Here is a 21,057-nt window from a genome sequence, read left to right on the forward strand (position 1 = left end):
TGTAGTGCTGCCTCACGATTAGTCGCGACTAATCGTTTGCAGAATTCAAGTTTTTGTTTACATAATATATGTTGATGTACTGTGTATAATAATTATGTATAAATTCAAACACACACATGCATGTATATATTTAAGAAATATTTGCATGTGTATATAAAGTTTTATATTTTTATATAATTTATATTATATATAAATATTTATTATATAAATATATTTTTTTCTTTAAATTATACATGCATGTGTATGTATTTATTTATACATAATTATTATACATAGTACACCAACATATATTATGTAAACAAAAACTTTTATTCTGCAAGCGATTAGTCGCGACTAATCGTGAGGCAGCACTAGAACCTTGGTTATGATGAAGCATGTTATAAAAAAGATTGAAGGGAGGTGTTGCATAGACATCAGAATGCTTTTGAACTTTAATACATACATTTTTAATAGATTCACAGAAGGAATGTATCGACCTATAATCGGTATCAGCAGATAAAATCATTTTTCCCACTATCTGTCAAAAACAGCAGATGATCAGAGCAGATATATCCTCACTATCAAAAGCGGTGGAAAAACCAGGGTTCCCACAGGTCCTTGAAAGTTTTTGAATATGGAGGAAAAATTCAAGGCTCTGGAAATAGTGATGCACCGATGTATCGGCCGATTTTTGCGGAATTTGAAATCATCGGCAATAGCACGAGAGAGGCCTATACCGATTGTTTATTAATTAACCGCATAAAGGCAACGACTTGCATGTCTGTTGTTCAATTAAAATTATTTAATGTTCTGGTGTGCACTATACTTAAGCACCGACAGAATACCTTTGTTGAGCTGGCTCAAATGTCTTGGACAATAAAAGAAACAAACTGGACTTTAGTGGGGGGAAAGAAGTCCAACTTTTTTGAAGTAGCAATATTTATATGGTCAGTTAAATGTTAATTAGATCCAATCCATGTTCAGTAAAAATAACTTGATGCAGGAATAAACTAGCTAATAGACCAACTGTATAGTATTGTATATAAGTGTTTAATATCGGTATTGGCCAGAAGTTGTCTGTTTAAATCTGTATCGGCCCAAAAAAATCCTATCGGTGCATCCCTACCTGGAAAGTTTTTGAAAATATACATACATAGATAGAGGTCATTGAAAGTGCTTGAATCTATTTTATGCTATAAAAAATCCATATTATTCCCTGTGTAGTGTAGGATAAAAATGTTGATTCATACCTAAATGCTTTTTTGCATAGTTGTGTTTGACACATGTGTCTGTGGTTACGTATGTAACTGTTGTTTCCTGAGAAGGGAACGAGACGCTCCGTCTCCCTTTCCATACTACCTGAGTCCCTGTAACGCCGTCTTTGGCAATATTTCAGATGGTGATATACTTCCTGGTTATCGTGTCACCCTGTCTTTGTCGTTAAGCCTCACCATTGGTTGAATTTGATATACACATTTGATAGACGCACTTACCCCTGGACGTGTCCCCAAAGTGTCACTGCAGTGACGCACCGCGAGTTCCCTCAAAAGGGAACTGTAACAATGTATCTTAAAAGGTAACACGATGTAACCTTGCTCTCACTTGAAATGTGTCCCCACATTTAGTCTTTAAATTGAAAGGTTATTGACCTGGAAAGTGCTGTGTGATTATTTTGAATAGGATGACAATGACAACAAAGTTGTAGTTTGTACAATGTGCACTTTTAGGATTTTATGACATAAAAAGCAAAACTATCAGTAGATGTCATTCTATGGCCGGATTTACAAAAGGTGCAAATGCACAGATCCACACAAAGTCCATATTTATAAAAACTGGAAAAAAAACATTGAAAAGTGCTTAGTGTCACATCAGGGTCTGAGCGGACGTACGCACTTTTGCTTGTCTGATTGCTGCAGGGTTTTAGGAAATATGAGTCTTTCTTGATGCTCATAAGGATTTAAACATTGACAGGTGCTCTTTTATATGTTAATGGCATTTTGAAACTGTTTAGCTGTGCACATTTTCAAGATCATTTGCGATTTATAGATTTCACATCAAAACCATAGACTGTGATTTAGAAATGCATGTTTGTTTTATGAATCGGACGTACGAACTTGAGAAATAATCGTGAGATCAAATTTACTGCTTACACATCCGTGGAAAAATCTCAATTGAAAACAGGCAGTGTAAATGCAGCCCAATTAATCAAATATCGGCACGGAAATTTTGTATCGGTGCCTCTCTAGTTTTGAAAAGATTTAGTCTGTTGTCAATAATAAGAAAATTTTTATTTTTTATGTCAAATAATATACACAAATAGTACAAATATACACAAATAAAGAAGGTCTGTTTGGTTTCATCTTCACAAGTGTTTTCAAAAGCAGCATTTGAACTATTATACAGAAACTTCAGCATCTTTCAAACACTTTGTAAAGATCTGGCAGACTGGCGATCTGGAGGACGCTGCCGTCTTCACTGAAGTGTTTTGGAGGACTGAAGAGAGTACGCAACGCTTTAAACAGCACATGCTCCACCTTCCACTGCCAGCTCATTTCTGCATCCTAAAAACAATAAAGTCATTTATTTAAAAAACGTTTTAGTTTCAGTCAGACACATCTCAATGAATTGACTTCATTTACACTGTGATGAATTAATAACAGAATTGACAACGTTTGGTAAGGACATTAACACAAACTTAGAAATTAACAGTAAAGAGGATGATAACTAGGTACCAAACAGTACAGTGAGTTAGCGTAGGCTTTTTGCCGAATGTCACATGAACTAACCAGAAAACAGGTCTGGATCCACTTGGTTGTAAAGTGTTAACAGCAGTATGAACTGATAGCGATATTTATACACTTTTACGGTATTCAGCTAACCTAGCTAGTTGTTTTTATTTTAAGGCTGTCAAAAATGGTTAATTGCATACAACAAAATAAAAGTTTGAGTTTGCGTGTGTGTGTGTGTACTGTGAATAATTATAAGTATATCATTTACATATTTTTATTAGTGCTGGGCAAAGATTAATCGCGATTAATCGCATACAAAATAAAAGTGATTATTGGTATAATATATGAGTGTGTGCTGTGTCTAATTATTATGTATAAATATATACACACACATTCATGTATGCATTTAAGAAACATTTACATGTTTATATATATTTATTTATATTTCTATATAATCTATATTAAATATAAATTTTAAAAAATGATATATAAATAAAACAATTCTGAAATGAATATATGAATGTGTGTGTGGTTAAATATACATAATAATTAGACGCAGTACACGCACATATATTATGCAAAAAAAAAACTTTTATTTTGTATGCGATTAATCGCGATTAATCTTTGCCCAGCACTAATTTTTATATTATAAATTAAACAAATTTGTATTTACACATAAATTGTTTCATAAATGTATACATGTATGTGTATTTATATATACATAAAAATTGCACACAAGGTACACAAATACATATTATGCAAGCGCAAACTTTTTTTTTTATGAAATTAATCGTTTAACAGCCTTATTTTATTTGTAGCATTTTATTCTATTTTAGTATTCAAATGTCAGTGAGAATAAGAAAAATAATACAACTATAAAATATCAATCTGCTTATGCGATGGACATCGATTATGCTTATTTTTCCAAAAGGCATTTTGAGTCTTTGTGACCATGCACCACAAAATGAGAAGTGCTCTTGGTTATAAGGATCAACTGGGATTTATATATTATCTGAAAGCTGAATAAATAGGCTTTCCATTAATTTATGGTTTGTTAGGATAGGACAATATTTGGCCGAGATAACAACTATTTGAAATCTGGGATCTGAGGATGCAAAAAATCGAAATATTGAGAAAATCACCTTTAACCCTTTAACTGGCGCAGCCCTTTTTGAGTGGGGGGTTGGTGAAAAGGTGATATACACCTTTAAATTAATATAACTCTGGCCTTTTTTTTGTCTAGAAGCCTAATTTTGGTAATTTTTTGTTTTAAAGAAGACATTTTTTAGGAAAGTGTCTGGAGGTGAAAATATTCATTTTTTTAAAGCAGTTTACATTTATTTGTAATATATAAAAATGCAATATAGTATTATTTTTAATACATAAAATTGTCTAAAAAATTGAGGTTTGTGCTGGTTTGCTGCATACTTGTGTCACAAATGAATAAATTACAGTTACTGCATTATTATTACTGCTAAAAGGTTTTAAAATATGAAAACTAAATTCTTAGACCTTTCCAACAATATATAGTTTGTCGTGATAGATTAACATTTACATAGAAAATATTGAAATAAATGTAGGTGTCCCGCTCACGGGACAGCGCCAATTAACGGGTTAAAGTTGTCCAAATGAAGTCCTTAGCAACACATATTACTAATAATAATAAAAAATATTTACGGTAGGAAATTGACTAAATATCTTCATGAAACATGATCTTTACTTAATATCCTAATGATTTTTGTTATAAAAATATTGATCATTTTGACCAATACAATGTATTGTTTACTACTGCTACAAATTGCATACCCATGCGACTTATGACTGGTTTTGACATATCATAAAGCACATGTGGTCTCATTTATAAAGTGTGCGTTCGCACAAAACAGGACTGGAAACGTTTGTGTATGCCAGTTCCCACGCAAAGGTTGTGATCTATAAAAAAAAAACAACTTTAAGGGAGATTTCACTTAAAGGGTGGGATCTGAGGATGATTCATGTATGCACACTTGCAGGTGATCTGTGATTTATAAAGGGAACATTGCTTGGTTTTATAAGTCTTAATATTTTTTGACGTTTGCCATTTTTGGCTATTGTGCATACATAGCCTTTTATTAAGGATCCTACGCAGAGTTTTATAAATGAGACCCCTGAACCTAAAGTGATGTGACCTGTCTTGCAGAATACGAAAGTTTGTTTTTCATACCCCCATTGCATTATGAATCTGAACACAGCTCTTCCTTTTTTTTATCTGTGTATTGTCTAACCTACCTGAGGTTCTTCTGCATCTGATTCCAGTGTGTAAAGTTTCCTGATGGAGTAAAAGTGACTACACTCAACAGCAAAGTCATGGAAACACTCCTTCTCCCGATCCCAGTTCACCTGCGTCATACATCACAAACTTCAGTCATCTTGGATTTTATTTTTCTAAATGAATGCCCATTGTGTGTGAAATACAGACCTCAGTGGCTAAACGCAGAATAAACATAGGAAGTCCCTCCATTGCGGGAATATAATTATCAAGCAACATTGGAAGACCAACCAGTTTTCCTTCCTATAATAAAACAATCAAAAGCCAAACTGTTATTAATAAACAATTATAAAACACCAATGTGTTACGCATAATGCTTTTATATTTACTTAACTCACAGCCTTTAGTCTTAAAGGAACAGTATGTAGGATTGTGGCCAAAACAGGTATTGCAATCACAAAACTTGTGGCTAAAACTGGTACTGCAATCACACAACTGTTGGCCAATACACAAAATGACAACATAAACCTCAGTTGAGGGCTGCAACTTTTTAAATGGCAATATCCTGGACATACCCCTGTTGTCAGTGATATAAGCATTTGAAATGAAAAAAATGTCTTAATGTCTAGTGACATATCAGGGCAATTTTATGATTACTTGATATAAATTTCTTACATACTGCTCCTTTAATGTTTAATTATGTGTAGGTCTTATCACTCACATCGTCTATTTCCAGGGAAAAATATTCCTCCATCATTTCCGATTTCTGTTTGAGGAAATCTACGATATACTGAGCCAGTCCTTCTTTTGGACCGTCTTCCTCCGTCCAGCCGCTTTCCTCTGAGTCCAGAGCCAACATGGCCAGATCATACAGCGGAGCTGGATTCTGACATTTAATTTCATTTATTAATAAAAAATAGTTAACATGCAATTTTAAAATCAACTGTGTTAAATGTTTTTTGTTTGTTCAAGTGAAAAACTACATGCAATGATTTAAAAACTGTATAAAAACATAAAAAAAAAAAACAGACCGACAATCGAAGGACCCCAAAGTTACCAAAATCGTAGATCAAAATTTGGTAAAACAGCTCCTGACTGAAATTGTAGAACAAACAATAATAATAAATAAATATTACAGCTTTATTAAATATTACTAAAACCTTTAGAAGTTGATGAAAAACTTCTTAACCTGATTTTGGTTGTGTTCAGTAGGTAAAGTTTTGTCTGATGCTGCACTAAAGTCCATTGAGGATTTACAGAGCCCACAAACGAATGATTCTGCAGAAGCTCCTGTAAACCTGTGAAGAAAAACACAAAACAAATCCCATGAATAGGGCTGGGTATTGGCAAGGGCCTTACGATACGATACGTATCACGATACATGGATCATGCATGTTGTGATACATTGCAATAGTTTTTTTTTATTATCAAAAATGTAAAAAATAGAGCTGAATTTTTTCACAGCCAAAGTGCTTCCACACGTCTGCTTTGAAAGCTGCAGGTTTTTTTATTTTCTGCCATTTTCTCACTCCCGCTGACTTCTGAGACATTGGCCGAATATGACAGACAACTGGACAGCGACAACTACAGCAGCGGGGGACGAGGTTGTTTGACGCACAAAGAGGGATTTGATGGGTTGTTAAAAATATCAATAGTAGAGATTGAAATATCGAGACACTATCGGGGGAAAATGTATCACGATAGTTAGCTGTATCGATATTTTACCCATGAACACTCAATTACACACAAAATATATAAAAAGAATGACACGTTCTCTCCTTTGTTGACATATTTCTTACTGAGACAGGAAATGAGACAAGTGCCTTCAAAATAGACAAGTGCCTTTATATTAGAGTTGTTTTAATTAATAAGTAAAACTAGATATTAAAGTTTGAGGACAAACTTTATGTTGGCTTGACAAAGCGTAGCCTGAACAATTAAAACGGTTTGACAGAAGTTTAGTTTAGTAGGCTATCTGGCTGTTAGTATGTTCAAGTATGAAGCTAGCATGATTTAACATGGTGTTAGCATGATTATCATTAAGCTAGCATGAAGCTAACATGATTTAGCGTGAAGTTAACAAGATTTAGCATGAAACTAGCATGATTTAGCATGAAACTAGCATGATTTAGCATGAAGCTAGCATGATGCTAACATGAATTAGCATGATGCTAACATGAATTAGCATGATTTGGCGTGAAGTTAACAAGATTTAGCATGAAACTAGCATGATTTAGCATGAAACTAGCATGATTTAGCATGAAGCTAGCATGATGCTAACATGAATTAGCATGATGCTAACATGAATTAGCATGATGCTAACATGAATTAGCATGATTTAGCGTGAAGTTAACAAGATTTAGCATGAAACTAGCATGATTTAGCATGAAGCTAGCATGATGCTAACATGAATTAGCATGATGCTAACATGAATTAGCATGATGCTAACATGAATTAGCATGATGCTAACATGAATTAGCATGATGCTAACATGAATTAGCATGATGCTAACATGAATAAGCATGATGCTAATAGGGTGGCCATTCGTGCCAGTTCCGCCGGACACGTCCCGAACATGTTTTCGGGTTCGTTCTGCGGAAGTCGCGTTGGTCGACGGCATACGTTATCAAGGTTTAATATTTCAGGTTTGATTTCAGAAAAGCAACCGTTACATTTCAAGGTAAGAATGAAACTACAATGATTCTATGTCTTAAAAGAAATAAATCTTAATTTTCTAATGTATTTTAACTGAAATGTGAGAACCTCGATGACGTATGCGCGCGACTTCCGGAGAACGAACCTGAAAACATGCTCGGGACGTGTCCGGCAGAACTGGCACGAATGGCCACCCTAGATGCTAACATGAATTAGCATGAAGCTAGCATGATGCTAACATGAATTAGCATGAAGTTAGCATGATGCTAACGTTAATTAGCATTAAGTTAGAATGATGCTAACATGAATTAGCATGAAGTTAGCATGATCCTAACATGAATTAGCATGAAGCTAACATGAATTAATCACACAAAGACATATTATGCAAAATCCACTTTTACAAGGTGTTTGAATGTAAATGTGTGTTGGCAGTGTGTGAACACAACAACCCTACAGTGTAAAAAATCCACCCACTCTTTTTTTAATTCCTGTTAAACCAAAGCAGTAACATTATGCGAATGCGAATTCAATGATTTGCGCGAGTAGATTACATACAAAGACGAAAAAAGACGCGAACTTGCATGGGGCGATGCAGAAGACGCAAATTGGGTGAAAATATTCAACTCGAGCGAAAAACTCGCATGACACGAAGTTCAATCCAACGAGTAATCTAGAGCGAGTAATGCGATGCTTCGCGTTTAATGTGCACGGAGCATGCTGCTTTGAATCTCTTGTTAATGTGATGTCACACTGATCAAGCTCCGCCCCACGGCCACTGACTGACTGGTTAATTTTACTCGCAAGCTTTTCTAAATGTGTTTATTAGCACATTGTAACGCTAACAACGCTGCATTCACATGAATCCGATCTATTTTTAGCCGAAAACGCTCACTATCTGTTAGCCAGGGAGTGAGGAGCTGTACTAGCTCTTTTGCATTTAAAGGTACAGACATGAAAACAGCACTTTTGGGGCATTTTGGACATGCTATTGCTAAACAGATGGTCTGTGAGTTTTTTTTTTAGGTGAAACGTCACACACTCTAGGCACACCTGAGACTTATATTACGTCTTGTTTAGATTTTGACCTTTGTGAGTTTGCTGCTCTATATCTTCTCGAAGCTCCTTCACGCTGGTCAGGTTGATGATGCGTCTCCTGGGAAGAGCGGCTGCCGTCAAATCCTCCTTCTTCTTGTCAACATGTGGCCTTTTCCTGAAACATCAGACAAACAACAGGTTTATCCTCTGTACTTCTTAAGAGACTACATGAAAAAAATAATAGTAAAGAGGGGTTGTAGAGGAAACCAGAGCAAGATGTCAATATAGTATAGTGCTTATTATAGTAGGGATGCACGATATATCGGCCGACATATCGTTATCGGCCGATAACTGCTTATTTTTAATATTATCGGTTATTGGTTTGATAGCAAAATTAGGCCGATAAATGAAAGCTGATAAATTATGGATTATTTTGGTTTGTTGAACTACTTCACGTGCTCATTGCTGGCCATGTGGAGTTTTGATTGGTGCTTTCTGTGACATAGCACGAAGATGACACGTGTTGCGGGCTTAAGAAGAGTATGCTAGTCTAACGCAAAGACAAGATGTCCGCGGTCTGCGAGTTTTTCATTGTGAAAATAATATGAATATTTATCGGCCTATAGATATCGGTTATCGCCCCCCCAAATTTAAAGAGTTATCGGTTATCGGCCAAAATTTCCATATTGGTGCATCCCTATATTATAGTTTATATATTATTATTTTAGATTATTGTATTATATAATTATAGCAACTTCAAACATAAATGCAAGCAGTCATTTGTTAATATAGCCAATGTATGTTATTGAAAAGCATCAGCTAAGATAAAATAAATAGTGATGCACCGATGTATCGGCCGCCGATATTTATCGGCCGATTTTTGATGAATTTGAAACCATCGGCATATCGGCAATAGCACGAGAAAGGCAGATACCGATTGTTTATTAATTAACTGCATAAAGAAATCCATTATATGGAAAAAATGAGTTAATGTTGTTAATAAAATAAATGCTGAATAGCAAAAACCACCTTTGAAGGTTGTCATGTTGTCGTCTTATATTTGTTTTAGCTTCATTTGTGCCTCTCTTATTATGTTGGTCAGTTGTATGTTAATTAGATCCAATCCATGTTCAGTAAAAATAATTTGATGCAGAAATAAACTAGCTAATAGACCAACTGTATAGTATTGTATACAAGTGTTTGATATCGGTATCGGCTAGAAGTTGTCTGTTTAAATTGGTATCGGTCCAAAAAAATCCTATCGTGCATCCCAACAAATAAACACCAAATTATCAAATTTTCTGTGCTCAAATCTTCATCACCAAGGGGAGCAATGCTAACAATTGCTTGCTTCACAAAAAAACAAACAAATCACATAGTTGTTCTTTTGTAGTCATGTATAAAACCAGATACAAGAAATACTCAAGTTAAAAAGTATGAGCCTTCTCTTCATTTCACCTGGGTGGTGCATCTTCAGCAGGACCTTGACCATCTGTCTGAGGATTATCATTGACGGACGGCTCCAGAACCTCGACAGCGTCCAGCAGTTCTGTATCGTCGGGCTCTTTAACGTCTTCAGTAGCGGTCGGAGGGCTGGATGTTTTCTCTAATCTGCTCTGAGCAGCAGTGGAGGAGACTGACGGCTGAAGAAAAGCATCCAGCTTCTGGGCCTTGCTGTCCGTGCGGACCATCTGATGGGCGTAAACGCGCTCCTGGGAATCTGCTGAAGAACTCGAGGCTTTCACCACGCTGGTGGACGCAGAAAGTCCGGGAAGCAGAGTCTGCCGATAAAGCAAGTCAGTCAAATAGTCAAAATATGTGTGAACCGTTAAATTCAAAGATTTACCTGCGTGAAGTACGTGCGTGAGGAATTTGAGCCGAGAAGTTTACTCTCGATGTGCTTTTGAACGCTCTCGATGATGCAGTCCTCGTGTAAGAAGTGAACCTCATGTTTGGTGGGGTGAACATTCACGTCAATGTTCTGGGGTGCGATCTCCAAACTTTAAAACAGGGAAATGTATAATTCAGCATCTTTTATGGTCAATCCTTTCTCCTTTTAGGTAACACTTTACAATAAGGCTGTATTTAAGTAAATGCATGAGCTAACATAAACTAGTAACAATAAGCCATAGGTTAATAAATGCTGATAAACTGTATCAATGTTAGTTAATACAATTGTTCATGTTAGTTAATTGTGCATTTAAAAATGACTTTTGAAATTAACTTTTGATTTAAAATGCATTATTAAATGCTGAAGAAGAATTGTTAGTTCATGTTAGCTAATGCATTTACTTAAATACAACCTTACTGTAGTGTTACTTAATAGGATACTAATGTTAAAGGCGGGGTGCATGATCTCTGAAAGCCGATGTTGACTTTTGAATTCACCTAAACAAACACGCGTCTACCCCATTAGAATCTGGACCTTCTTTTGATAGACCCGCCCCACACATACGCAACCCAGGCGACGATATTGGTTGGTAGACACGCCCCTTACTGCTGATTGGCTACAAGTGTGTTTTGGTACTCGGCCCGACTTCCTTTTCCAAAGTGTTTTTCAAAAATCATGCACTCCGCCTTCAACAATACAACCTCATTGTAAAGTGTTACTGAATATTTTCATATGATCATATTACATTTACCTAAGATAAAGAAAGGGATGAGTGTTTTTGGGAAGATAGGCACTGTAGACAGTTTCAATAGATTTCTTTAAGGCACTCGACTCCACCAGACGATCTAGAAAACAGCAAATTGTCAGTTTACATACAAAGTATTATACAAGCCAAGCAACAGTGATTTATCAAATTGAACACAATACTTATATATACTGTAAAAAGTGAAAGTTGGATCTACTTAGTTGGTAACATTTAAAAAAAGTATGTCTTGTCAACTTAATTCTTTTAACTTTAAGTAAAACATTTTAGGTGAGATGTTTTTTAAAATGAGTTCAATTGGAAACACCAAAAATATTAAAAGTGAACATATTATGAAAATTTGACTTTTTCCATGTTTAAGTGCTATAATTGGGTCCCCTATCAACCTAGAAAATGTGAAAAAGATCAACCCAGTAACTTAGTTTTGATAAACCATTTTCTGCAAGCATGTGAAAAAAACAGGTCATTGAAATTTTGCTCCCCTTGTGATGTCAGAAGGGGATAATACCGCCCCTTAATCTGCACTATCCAGCCACGGCACTGCCATTTAGTGCAGAGATCAACTCATTTGCATTTTAAAGGACACCCAAAATCGGCACATTTTTGCTCACACCTACAGAGTGTCAATTTTAACATGCTGTAATAAATGATCCAGATGGGTGATTCTCACGAAAACTTGGTTTTAAAAATGTCAAGCATGAAAATGTAAAAATTGCTTAAATTTACTTTTTTCCCACCAGACATTGAAAAACAAAGTCTGGAGTAAATGGGAACATTAATTTAAAAACTTTTACTTACCATTTAACACTTTTTGTAACATAATTTTAAAAATTTGTCCTAAAAAATCTCATTACCGCAACAGTCAGAAAACATCAACACTGACATATTTTCAAAATGACATGACGAACCTGAAAGAACATAATTTGGAGATTCTGCACATGCATTTAAAATCAAAGTATTATGCTTCTATTAATTAAATTAACATTTAATAAGCATCTGTTGCGGTAATGATAATCAAAATGTCGTGTAAGCATTCTGACAAGACAATATTTCAAATTAACTGTAAAAAAAATGATCTTACCTGGTAGCCATCTTGAAGTAACTGGTCCATGTGCTTGGTCACTCAAAATCAAACTTTATTTAAATTCTGTATGTGTGCTTAAACTGTTCTCAAAAAGTGTTGCGGAGGATGAGAACATCAGGCATGGACACATCATTTTCCTAATTTGTCTTCATTATTATTATACATGAATATTCAGTAAATATTTTTTCTGTCATCTAAAGTAGTCTAAAACATCCATTCATTTTTTTTATAATATTTTTGTGTTAATTTGATTAACTTACAACATAACGCATGTTCAAACACAGCCGGACACATTGCGGTAATGAGAATTTCAGCAGAAAATGAGATAAAATTTACAATTATAAATTCTTATGTTGAAATCACACATTGTGCAAGGTAGAACACAGTATTGTGTTAATTCTGATGCTTTTTAATGTTACTATATTACACATTTTAAAGCTAAAATCATTAGTGCCGTGGTGTTTCAATGGTTTCGTGAGAATCACCCAGATGGTATTTTGAGCTAAAACTTCACATACATACTCTGGGGGACAACAAAGATTTATTTTTACATCTAAAAAAAGTCTTGTGAAATGTCCCCTTTAAGCTTTTTGAGAAAAAAAAATATTTTTTAGGTGTTACCAACTGAAGTATTTTTAAGTTAATCCAACTTTCACTTTTAACAGTGTATGGTTTTGTTCATATGGTCTTGTGCTGTGCATTTCTACTTAAATTGGAACTGATGTTTCAAATGCACAGATGAATGAAGGTCAAGACGATGTTTAAATGCATTTTAAAACTACCGCGAGAGGAATAAATGCAAAACACATACGGTTTATGAAAAGGATGAGGATGCATTTCTTGACAGAGTAGTTGGCGTTGGAGATGTAGCCCTTCAGTTTAAAAGCAAGCTTTTGATCCTCACACTCAACTTCAATCAGCTCTCTGAAATAAATAATCACATTTAAGGCTCAGTTACACTGTAGGTCTTAATGCTCAGTTATTTTTGCGCTGACACATTATCATTTCAATGCAACTGCAATCAGTCCTGTGTGAAACGTATATGGCCCTAAAGTGACCCGCATGCGCAGAAGAAGACGTGACGTCAAACATGATGCTGCTCGTAAAAGTCATGGCCGTTTACTGAAGTCACATTAAAATACATCAGATGTATCCGATTAAGGACCACATATGTGTTGTTTAGACTGTCATAAGAAAATCAGATATGGGTCACAAAAATATTTTGCAGTGTGAACGTAGTGTAACATTCAATTAGTGTTTTTTTTTGTTGAGTTAGAAAAGCTCAAACATATGACGTAGAGCTGAGATTTGGCAGGCACGGTCCACATAAGCCCCCCTTTGAATCATAAAAAATGGGATGCACTGTCTGGTGGATTTGATGGACAAAATCCCATCAAATGCACCATTTTCAGTGTCATCAACTTATCAAGTACCTGCTCACAGCCACACCGAATACTGTGCGAATATTGTCCAACACAGAGGCGTTTGGAAGGGTCTTCACATCTGAAACCATTTCACCTTGCTATCAAAATGGAAATTAATAATCATTAACACACAACTTATTACAAAATACAATTTATTTAAAATGTGCATGCTGAATGTAAAGATCTGTTTTTCACCTTCTTGACAGCAAAACTTTTCCCGGAGTTGTGAATGGCATATCTGGTATGGCATAAAATACAATCATATGCTGTAATATATGACTATAAAACCATTTTTTTTTCTGTAATGCGTCACAAACAAACCTGCTCACAACCTCAACGATTCTGGAATATTCCTCACTGGGGCTCTTCAGAGCTTTCCGTCGAGTTGACACGTTATAAAACAGATCCTCTACCTAAAAACAAAATTAAAAGACTAAGATGACTCTTATGGGAAACCTTAAGATTACTGAGTTCACATGAAAAAAGCAGTAAAGTCAAACATACAGAAACCAACGTCCCCTGATTTCCAGCGCAGGGTTTAGGTGAAGACTTTAGTTTCCCATCACAGTAATTGGCCCTTTAAATAAAACCAAATAAATATTTTCATCACAGTAAAATCTTATTTTTTCATATAATTAATTGGTAAAAAATACACGAATTGTTTATGGTTTTATATTTATTATACAAGTCTATCTGACCAGAAATATAAAACATAAATAAATTACCTGTAGGCACATTTTGCATCAGCAGTTTTTGTGGTTATTGTGACATGTGCTACATGACTGATACTGGCAAGAGCCTGTAAAAGTGGCAGGAAATTGATCAGAAGATCAAATAAATTAGCTGATATAATGTTTTTAAGACATTTATTTATATCTTCTGCTTGGGTGTAAATATAAATAATTTACATAATTTACACAGATTACACTATAATAATCAAGCAACATTTTGGGGCAGTTTCCCAGACAGGGTTAAGATTAATCCAGGACTAGGCCTTATATTAGGACATTTAAGTAGTTTTTACAAACAAACCTTAATAAAAAAAACCTTACAGGTGTGCATCTTAAGACAAAACAACAGCACTGATATATGTTAGATATGTCAATGCAATGTGTTTTTACATTTAGGCAGCTCAAACATGCATTTAAAATCCGGGACTAGGATAAGCCCTGTCTGGGAAACCGCCTCTCACACAGAGCACAGATCCCATAAAATTTCCATAAAATTGCCTTATGGGTGAAATTGATTCCAGGATCAATCCCGGGATGGGGACCTAGTAACATTGCCGGGATCAGTGCCGGAAAGTTTCCTGTGTAAACTAAAGCCAAGAACAATGCCGTAGGTGTCACAGACTGTCAGTTTAAATCCGATTTTTGTGCATATCCGATTTGAATGATTGACTGTCCACACTGTGCATCACAACTGTTGTGTGTCCTGAAGCGCTTTTATTTTGTTTTCTGGATTGGTTTCTACAGCAATTACATTGCATAGAGGTGTGACAGTATGACCCACATAGAGGTCTGATCTCGTCATAACCAGAATAGTCTGGGATTACATGAAATACAGATAGCATAAGACTGAGATAGCATAAGATCAGATGTTGCAAAATCTTCAAGACACCTGGAACAGAGGTTTTTTTTTTGCACAGTAGTGTTTGTATATATACATATAGATGGCACATACCTCCCCTCTGAATCCATATGTCGCAATCGATGTCAGATCCTCAAAAGTCTGAAGCTTGCTGGTTGTAAAACGTTCACAAACTATTTCTAAATCTTCTTTCTGTGAAAACAAAAACACAGTGAGCTTCCTACAAGAAACGTGACATTTATAAACCCTCCATATCAGGGTGATTCTCACGAAACCATTGAAACACCACGGCACTAATGATTTTAGCTTTAAAATGTGTAATATAGTAACATTAAAAAGCATCAGAATAAACACAATACTGTGTTCTACCTTGCACAATGTGTGATTTCAACATAAGAATTTATAATTGTAAATTTTATCTCATTTTCTCCTGAAATTCTCATTACCGCAATGTGTTCGGCTGTGTTTGAACATGCGTTTTGTTGTCATTTAATCAAATTAACACAAAAATATTAAGAAAAAAAATAAATGGATGTTTTGCTAGACTACTTTAGATGACAGAAAAATATTTACTGAATATTCATGTATAATAATAATGAAGAAAAATTAGGGAATTGATGTGTCCATGCCTGATGTTCTCATCCTCCGCAACACTTTTTGAGAACAGTTTAAGCACACATACAGAATTTTAATAAAGTTTGATTTTGAGTGACCAAGCACATGGACCAGTTACTACAAGATGGCTACCAGGTAAGATCATTTTTTTTACAGTTAATTTGAAATATTGTCTTGTCAGAATGCTTACACGACATTTTGATTATCATTACCGCGACAGATGCTTATTAAATGTTAATTTAATTAATAGAAGCATAATACTTTGATTTTAAATGCATGTGCAGAATCTCCAAATTATGTTCTTTGTTTGTCATGTCATTTTGAAAATATGTCAGAGTTGATGTTATCTGACTGTTGTGGTAATGAGATTTTTTAGGACTAATTTTTTTAATTATGTTACAAAGTGTTAAATGATAAGTAAAAGTTTTTAAATTAATGTTCCCATTTACTCCAGACTTTGTTTTTCAATGTCTGGTGGGAAAAAAAGTAAATTTAAGCAATTTTTACATTTTCATGCTTGACATGTTTAAAACCAAGTTTTCGTGAGAATCACCCATCAGCATTAAGTGATGGCGGTACCCTGATGCCGGAACCGTTGTCCTGGATGACAATGAGCTTCAGCCCGCCCTCTTTAACTGTAATTTGAATATTTGTGGCCTTTGCATCCAAACTGAGAAATAAAAACACAAAATTGCACAAATTTATTAAATTTACACATACATGCATGTGTAAAAAGTGATGACAACTTTTACTGGATAATGACAAAAAAATCCAATGTTGTTTTTTCCATAATAAAGAGATTCGAGGAGATTAGAGATCAATAAACATGAGTGACAGCAATCAAAAGTAATCACTAAACTATCATCAGTCCTTATTGCCCACATAAAAATACTGTAAAAACTACAATAGAGCACACTGTTGTAAATTATAATATACTGTAGTATTATAAAAGTACTATAGTATAGTATAAATGCTATAGTTTACTATAGTATTCTGTAATATTAAGTACAGTACACTACTAAACTGTGAGAAATACTGTTGTATACTTTAGTATTTACTGTAGTATGATTAAATAATAGACTTTACTACAGTTTTTTTATGTGGGCAGTAATCAAAATATTGATGAACGTGACACATGTAATTAATTACAGTGAAAGTATTCACCAGTTCTCCATCATTTCTTTGATGGCATTGGCAGGCCGCTGGATGATTTCTCCCGCCGCGATGCGGTTCACTACAGTCTCGTCGAGTCTGCGGATCACTCCAGCCATCATAAACACTAACTCATTCACAAAACTAACAAATAACACAAACGCATTCACGTCAATGTTCTTCTTCTTCTTCTAGGGTTTTATGGCGGTTGGCAAACCAACTTAAAAGGTGCATTCCCGCCACCTACTGGAAAGGAGTGTGAAGCGCATATTTGAAAGGAAGATTTAAACTTAACCTACTCTGTCAAAAAAAAAAAAAAAAAAAAAAAAAAAAAAACAAAATATAAATTTAAGAGTTTACACAGAAGTGAATTTTACATCCTATTAAATAATACTGTTTCCTTTAAAAATATAATTAACTCATGATATATTTTTGATTGCTTAGCACCTTTCCCTAGTAGAACTTGAAGTGTCATCTCATTAATCTCAATATTTCTTAAAGCTTGTTTTAACTTGAAACGCTCTCTTTCATAAGCTTCACATTCTATGAGCACATGTCCTACAGTTTCAGCTAATCCACATTTATCACAATTTCCATTGTCATGCTTACCAATTCTTTGAAGACATTTATTTAATAAACAATGTCCTAAACGCATTCTTGTGACTAATACATCCTCTTTCCTATTTCCGAATCTTCTTCTCACTGAACCAACTTCTCTTTGAATACCGTAAAAATGTCTACCTTTTATTTCTTCATTCCATTCCTTCTGCCAAATTTCCTGTATTTGTTTTGCTATTATCACTTTAATTTCTGTCTTACTTAATGCCACTTCAATATCCTTTTGTGAATGTTTTAATGCCTGCTTGGCCAAATTATCAGCCTCTTCATTTCCTTCCACCCCCATATGCGATGGAATCCATACAAAATTGACCAATAATCCATACTGTCGTGATCTGTAAAGACTCTGCATTACTTCAAAAATCATGTCCTGCCTTGCTGATGATGTTCCACTTGCCAAGCTATACAAAACTGAAAGAGAATCTGTACAAATCACTGTCCTTGTTGGTTGTATTTCTTCTATCCACTGTAGTGCTAGACATATTGCTATTATTTCTGCTGTGAATACAGAAATATGATCTGAAGTTCTTTTTGATATTCTGATATTAAAGAGTGGTATATATACTGCTACTGCTGTTTTCCCGGATTCTGGATCTTTTGAACCATCAGTATATATTTGTACTGCACTATAATACGTTTGGTCTATGTATTGCTGTATATCTAGACTATTTAAGCCATCATTCTGCCTTTCTTTACTCAATTGAGTATCTATTAAAGGCATTGGGAAAAGCCAAGGGGGGATTGCTGAACTATTTACAGTGGATGCAACATTTAATTCATTTAACCCCATCTTCTGGGCCTCCTCACTGGCCGTCCATCCAAAACTCGATATCTTTTTAATTCCATGTTCCCAACATTCCTGCAACACCATTTTAATTGGATGACGATCCGAATGTCCCTTAATACTTATCCAATATCTCATTTTTAACTTAAGTCTACGAATTTTTTGAGGCATTTCCCCCATCTCTACTTGCACTGCCGGTATTGGAGAGGATCTAAAAGCTCCACAACAAATTCGCAAAGCCTGCGACTGAATTGTCTCTAGCTTTACAAGTTGAGCTTTAGATGCAGTACAATATACCATACTGCCGTAATCTATTGCTGATCTTATTGTGGCACAATAAACTGTCTTAAGGGACTGACAACATGCTCCCCAATCGATTCCTGCTAAACACCTCATGACATTTAAAGCTTTTTTGCATTTGTCTACAAGCTTCTGGATATGCATTATGAAATTCAATTTAACATCCATCCATACACCTAAAAAACGCACAACTGCTGTTTGCTTCACTTCTTGTCCATACAATTTAATGCTAATGATAGGGTTACTTTTCTTTTTTGTAAAACAAATTACTTGAGTTTTGTCTACTGAAAACCGAAAACCCCATTCACGTCAGTGTTTGTTTATCGTCCTCCACATGTAGCATGAACTCCAGGCGCCAATGAGAAGCCCCTCCTACCGAGCGCTGTGATTGGTTAGCAGAAGAACTACATCCGTCGACGTCACGCCTGAAGTGACGTTGACAAGCCTGTAAATCAACGCAAATAATTAATAAAGTAAAAAATATACAAATATACAATAAAAATAAGGATAAAAATAAAATGCAAAATATATATATATATATATATTTTTTTTCATTTAAAAAATCCTTGAATTGATATTACGTGTAGGCAACATCTTTTATGTTTTGTATTTTTATCATTATTTAATTAATAATTTATTTATTTATTGTAGTTTTTAAAATAATGTAACCTGTCAAATAATTGTTAAACGAAGCAAACATATTTGTTTGCCTCGATCAACGGCTGATTTGCAGCTCGTGCCGTTGTAGAGAAATGCGTGCTGCTGTCATTTGAAGTGGTTAAGCGGACAATCCCACGGCTTTATTTGAAATGTAAACAGTAATAAACTTTCCACCTCTGAAACAACCTCGAAGAGAAGTTTTTCACTTTTTGAGACTCCCAACTCGGGTACATACAAACGTAACACACTTGGACATGTTTGGGTCTAAATCTCGTTGCTTTTACATTATTTTGACCAGCAGGTGTCGCTAGCGTGCTTCGTTTCTCCCATCACTAGAAGGCACTGAAACTGAAGTTCACATGCAGCCAGGTTCAAACAGGACATTCTGTTTTTAAGCAACAAGATGATCAAGTTCAAAGACGATTTTCCCCCAGAAGAGGAATAATTCGCCTTAGGAAAACATGCTGTGTCTTGCTTCAAAAAAGCTGACAAACACTCAGTCATTTAAGAAACAGACTAAAATGCAACCATGTAATTATTGTCTTAATCTTTTTATGTTTAAAGAAATTATGGGCTTAGCTTTACAACATCAAACAGGATGTAAATTGATAAAATTATGAAACGTTTATGCCTTTGGCTACATTATGATTTGCACTTTATCAGTGCCACCCCACATGACTTGGGGTCTTTCAACACTAATGTTAGTAAGTTTATGTGCTTTTGTACCAGAAAATAAAATCACATTTTCTGTTCTGAGGTATTTAGTATTGTTGCACCCTACAATAATGCTTTTTTTACTTTCATTTTAATTGTTGTGATCAGTTCTGAGAGATGAGGGATGGATAATAAAAACTAGTTTCTCAACTAATTTCTCAACCTTCAGTGCACTGCAAAAAATGATTTTAAGAAAAAATTTTCTTAGTATTTTTGCCTTGTTTTCAGTAAAAAATATCAAAAAATTCTTAAATTAAGATGATTTTCCTTGATGAACAAAACGACCCAAGAAAATAAGTCTAGTTTTTATACCAAAAATATCAAATTTAAGTGATTTTGTGCATAAAACATGCACAAAAATCTGCCAATGGGGTAAGCGAAAAAAAATCTTGAACATTTTTCTTAAACACTAAATTCAAGAAAAATTCAACAAAAATGTGCTTACCCCATTGGCAGATTATTTATTTTTTTTTGCCTGTTTTATGCACAAAATCACTTAAATTTGATATTTTTGGTATAAAAACTAGACTTATTTTCTTCATAAAGAAAAAGCATCTTAATTTAAAAAATTTTAGATATTTTTAGACAAAAATACTAAGAATTTATTTTCTTAAAAATCATTTTTTGCAATGCGTACACCGCAAAAAATGACTTTCTTATATTTAAAAATTACTTTCTTATTTAGTATTTTTGTCTTGTTTTGAGTACAAATATCTAAAAATTCCTTAATAAAAATGCATTTTTTTGATGACCAACATAAGAAAATAAGTCTAGTTTTAGACAAAAAAAATATAAAATTTCAGTGAATTTGTGCAT

The 21,057-nt window shown here is 34.5% G+C and overlaps 1 protein-coding gene across 2 annotated transcripts; it reads right to left on the reverse strand.

Moving 5' to 3' along the window:
* Positions 1 to 2,245: 2,245 nt before the first annotated feature.
* On the reverse strand, positions 2,246 to 19,297 carry mlh1 (mutL homolog 1, colon cancer, nonpolyposis type 2 (E. coli)). Of its 2 annotated transcripts, none has more exons than XM_073873577.1 (20): positions 19,169 to 19,297; positions 17,178 to 17,328; positions 16,593 to 16,683; positions 15,492 to 15,590; positions 14,534 to 14,607; positions 14,313 to 14,385; positions 14,130 to 14,221; positions 14,004 to 14,046; positions 13,818 to 13,906; positions 13,196 to 13,308; positions 11,289 to 11,382; positions 10,493 to 10,646; positions 10,105 to 10,427; positions 8,697 to 8,821; positions 6,146 to 6,254; positions 5,988 to 6,051; positions 5,678 to 5,842; positions 5,167 to 5,259; positions 4,977 to 5,087; positions 2,246 to 2,540 (listed from the first exon to the last, which is right to left on the reverse strand). In XM_073873577.1, the coding sequence occupies exons 2-20, from the start codon at positions 17,285 to 17,287 to the stop codon at positions 2,388 to 2,390; spliced, it is 2,175 nt and encodes a 724-aa protein (XP_073729678.1). In that variant the 5' UTR covers positions 17,288 to 17,328; positions 19,169 to 19,297; the 3' UTR covers positions 2,246 to 2,387. The 2 variants fall into 2 exon arrangements, with proteins under 2 accessions (XP_073729678.1, XP_073729677.1); XM_073873576.1 differs by having other exon boundaries at positions 17,178 to 17,340; positions 19,181 to 19,285.
* Positions 19,298 to 21,057: the final 1,760 nt, after the last annotated feature.

This window comes from Misgurnus anguillicaudatus, chromosome 11 (genome assembly GCF_027580225.2).
Source record: "Misgurnus anguillicaudatus chromosome 11, ASM2758022v2, whole genome shotgun sequence".
In the NCBI taxonomy this organism is placed as follows: Eukaryota; Metazoa; Chordata; class Actinopteri; order Cypriniformes; family Cobitidae; genus Misgurnus; species Misgurnus anguillicaudatus.

Excerpts from the sequence above, each read along its gene's own strand:
- mlh1 (XM_073873577.1), bottom strand. The coding sequence starts at position 17,287 with ATGATGGCTGGAGTGATCCGCAGACTCGACGAGACTGTAGTGAACCGC. Across the intron at positions 16,684-17,177 it reads AAAGAAATGATGGAGAACTG|TTTGGATGCAAAGGCCACAA; the intron begins GTGAATACTTTC and ends TTTATTTCTCAG. Across the intron at positions 6,255-8,696 it reads AGAGCAGCAAACTCACAAAG|GTTTACAGGAGCTTCTGCAG; the intron begins GTCAAAATCTAA and ends TTTTCTTCACAG.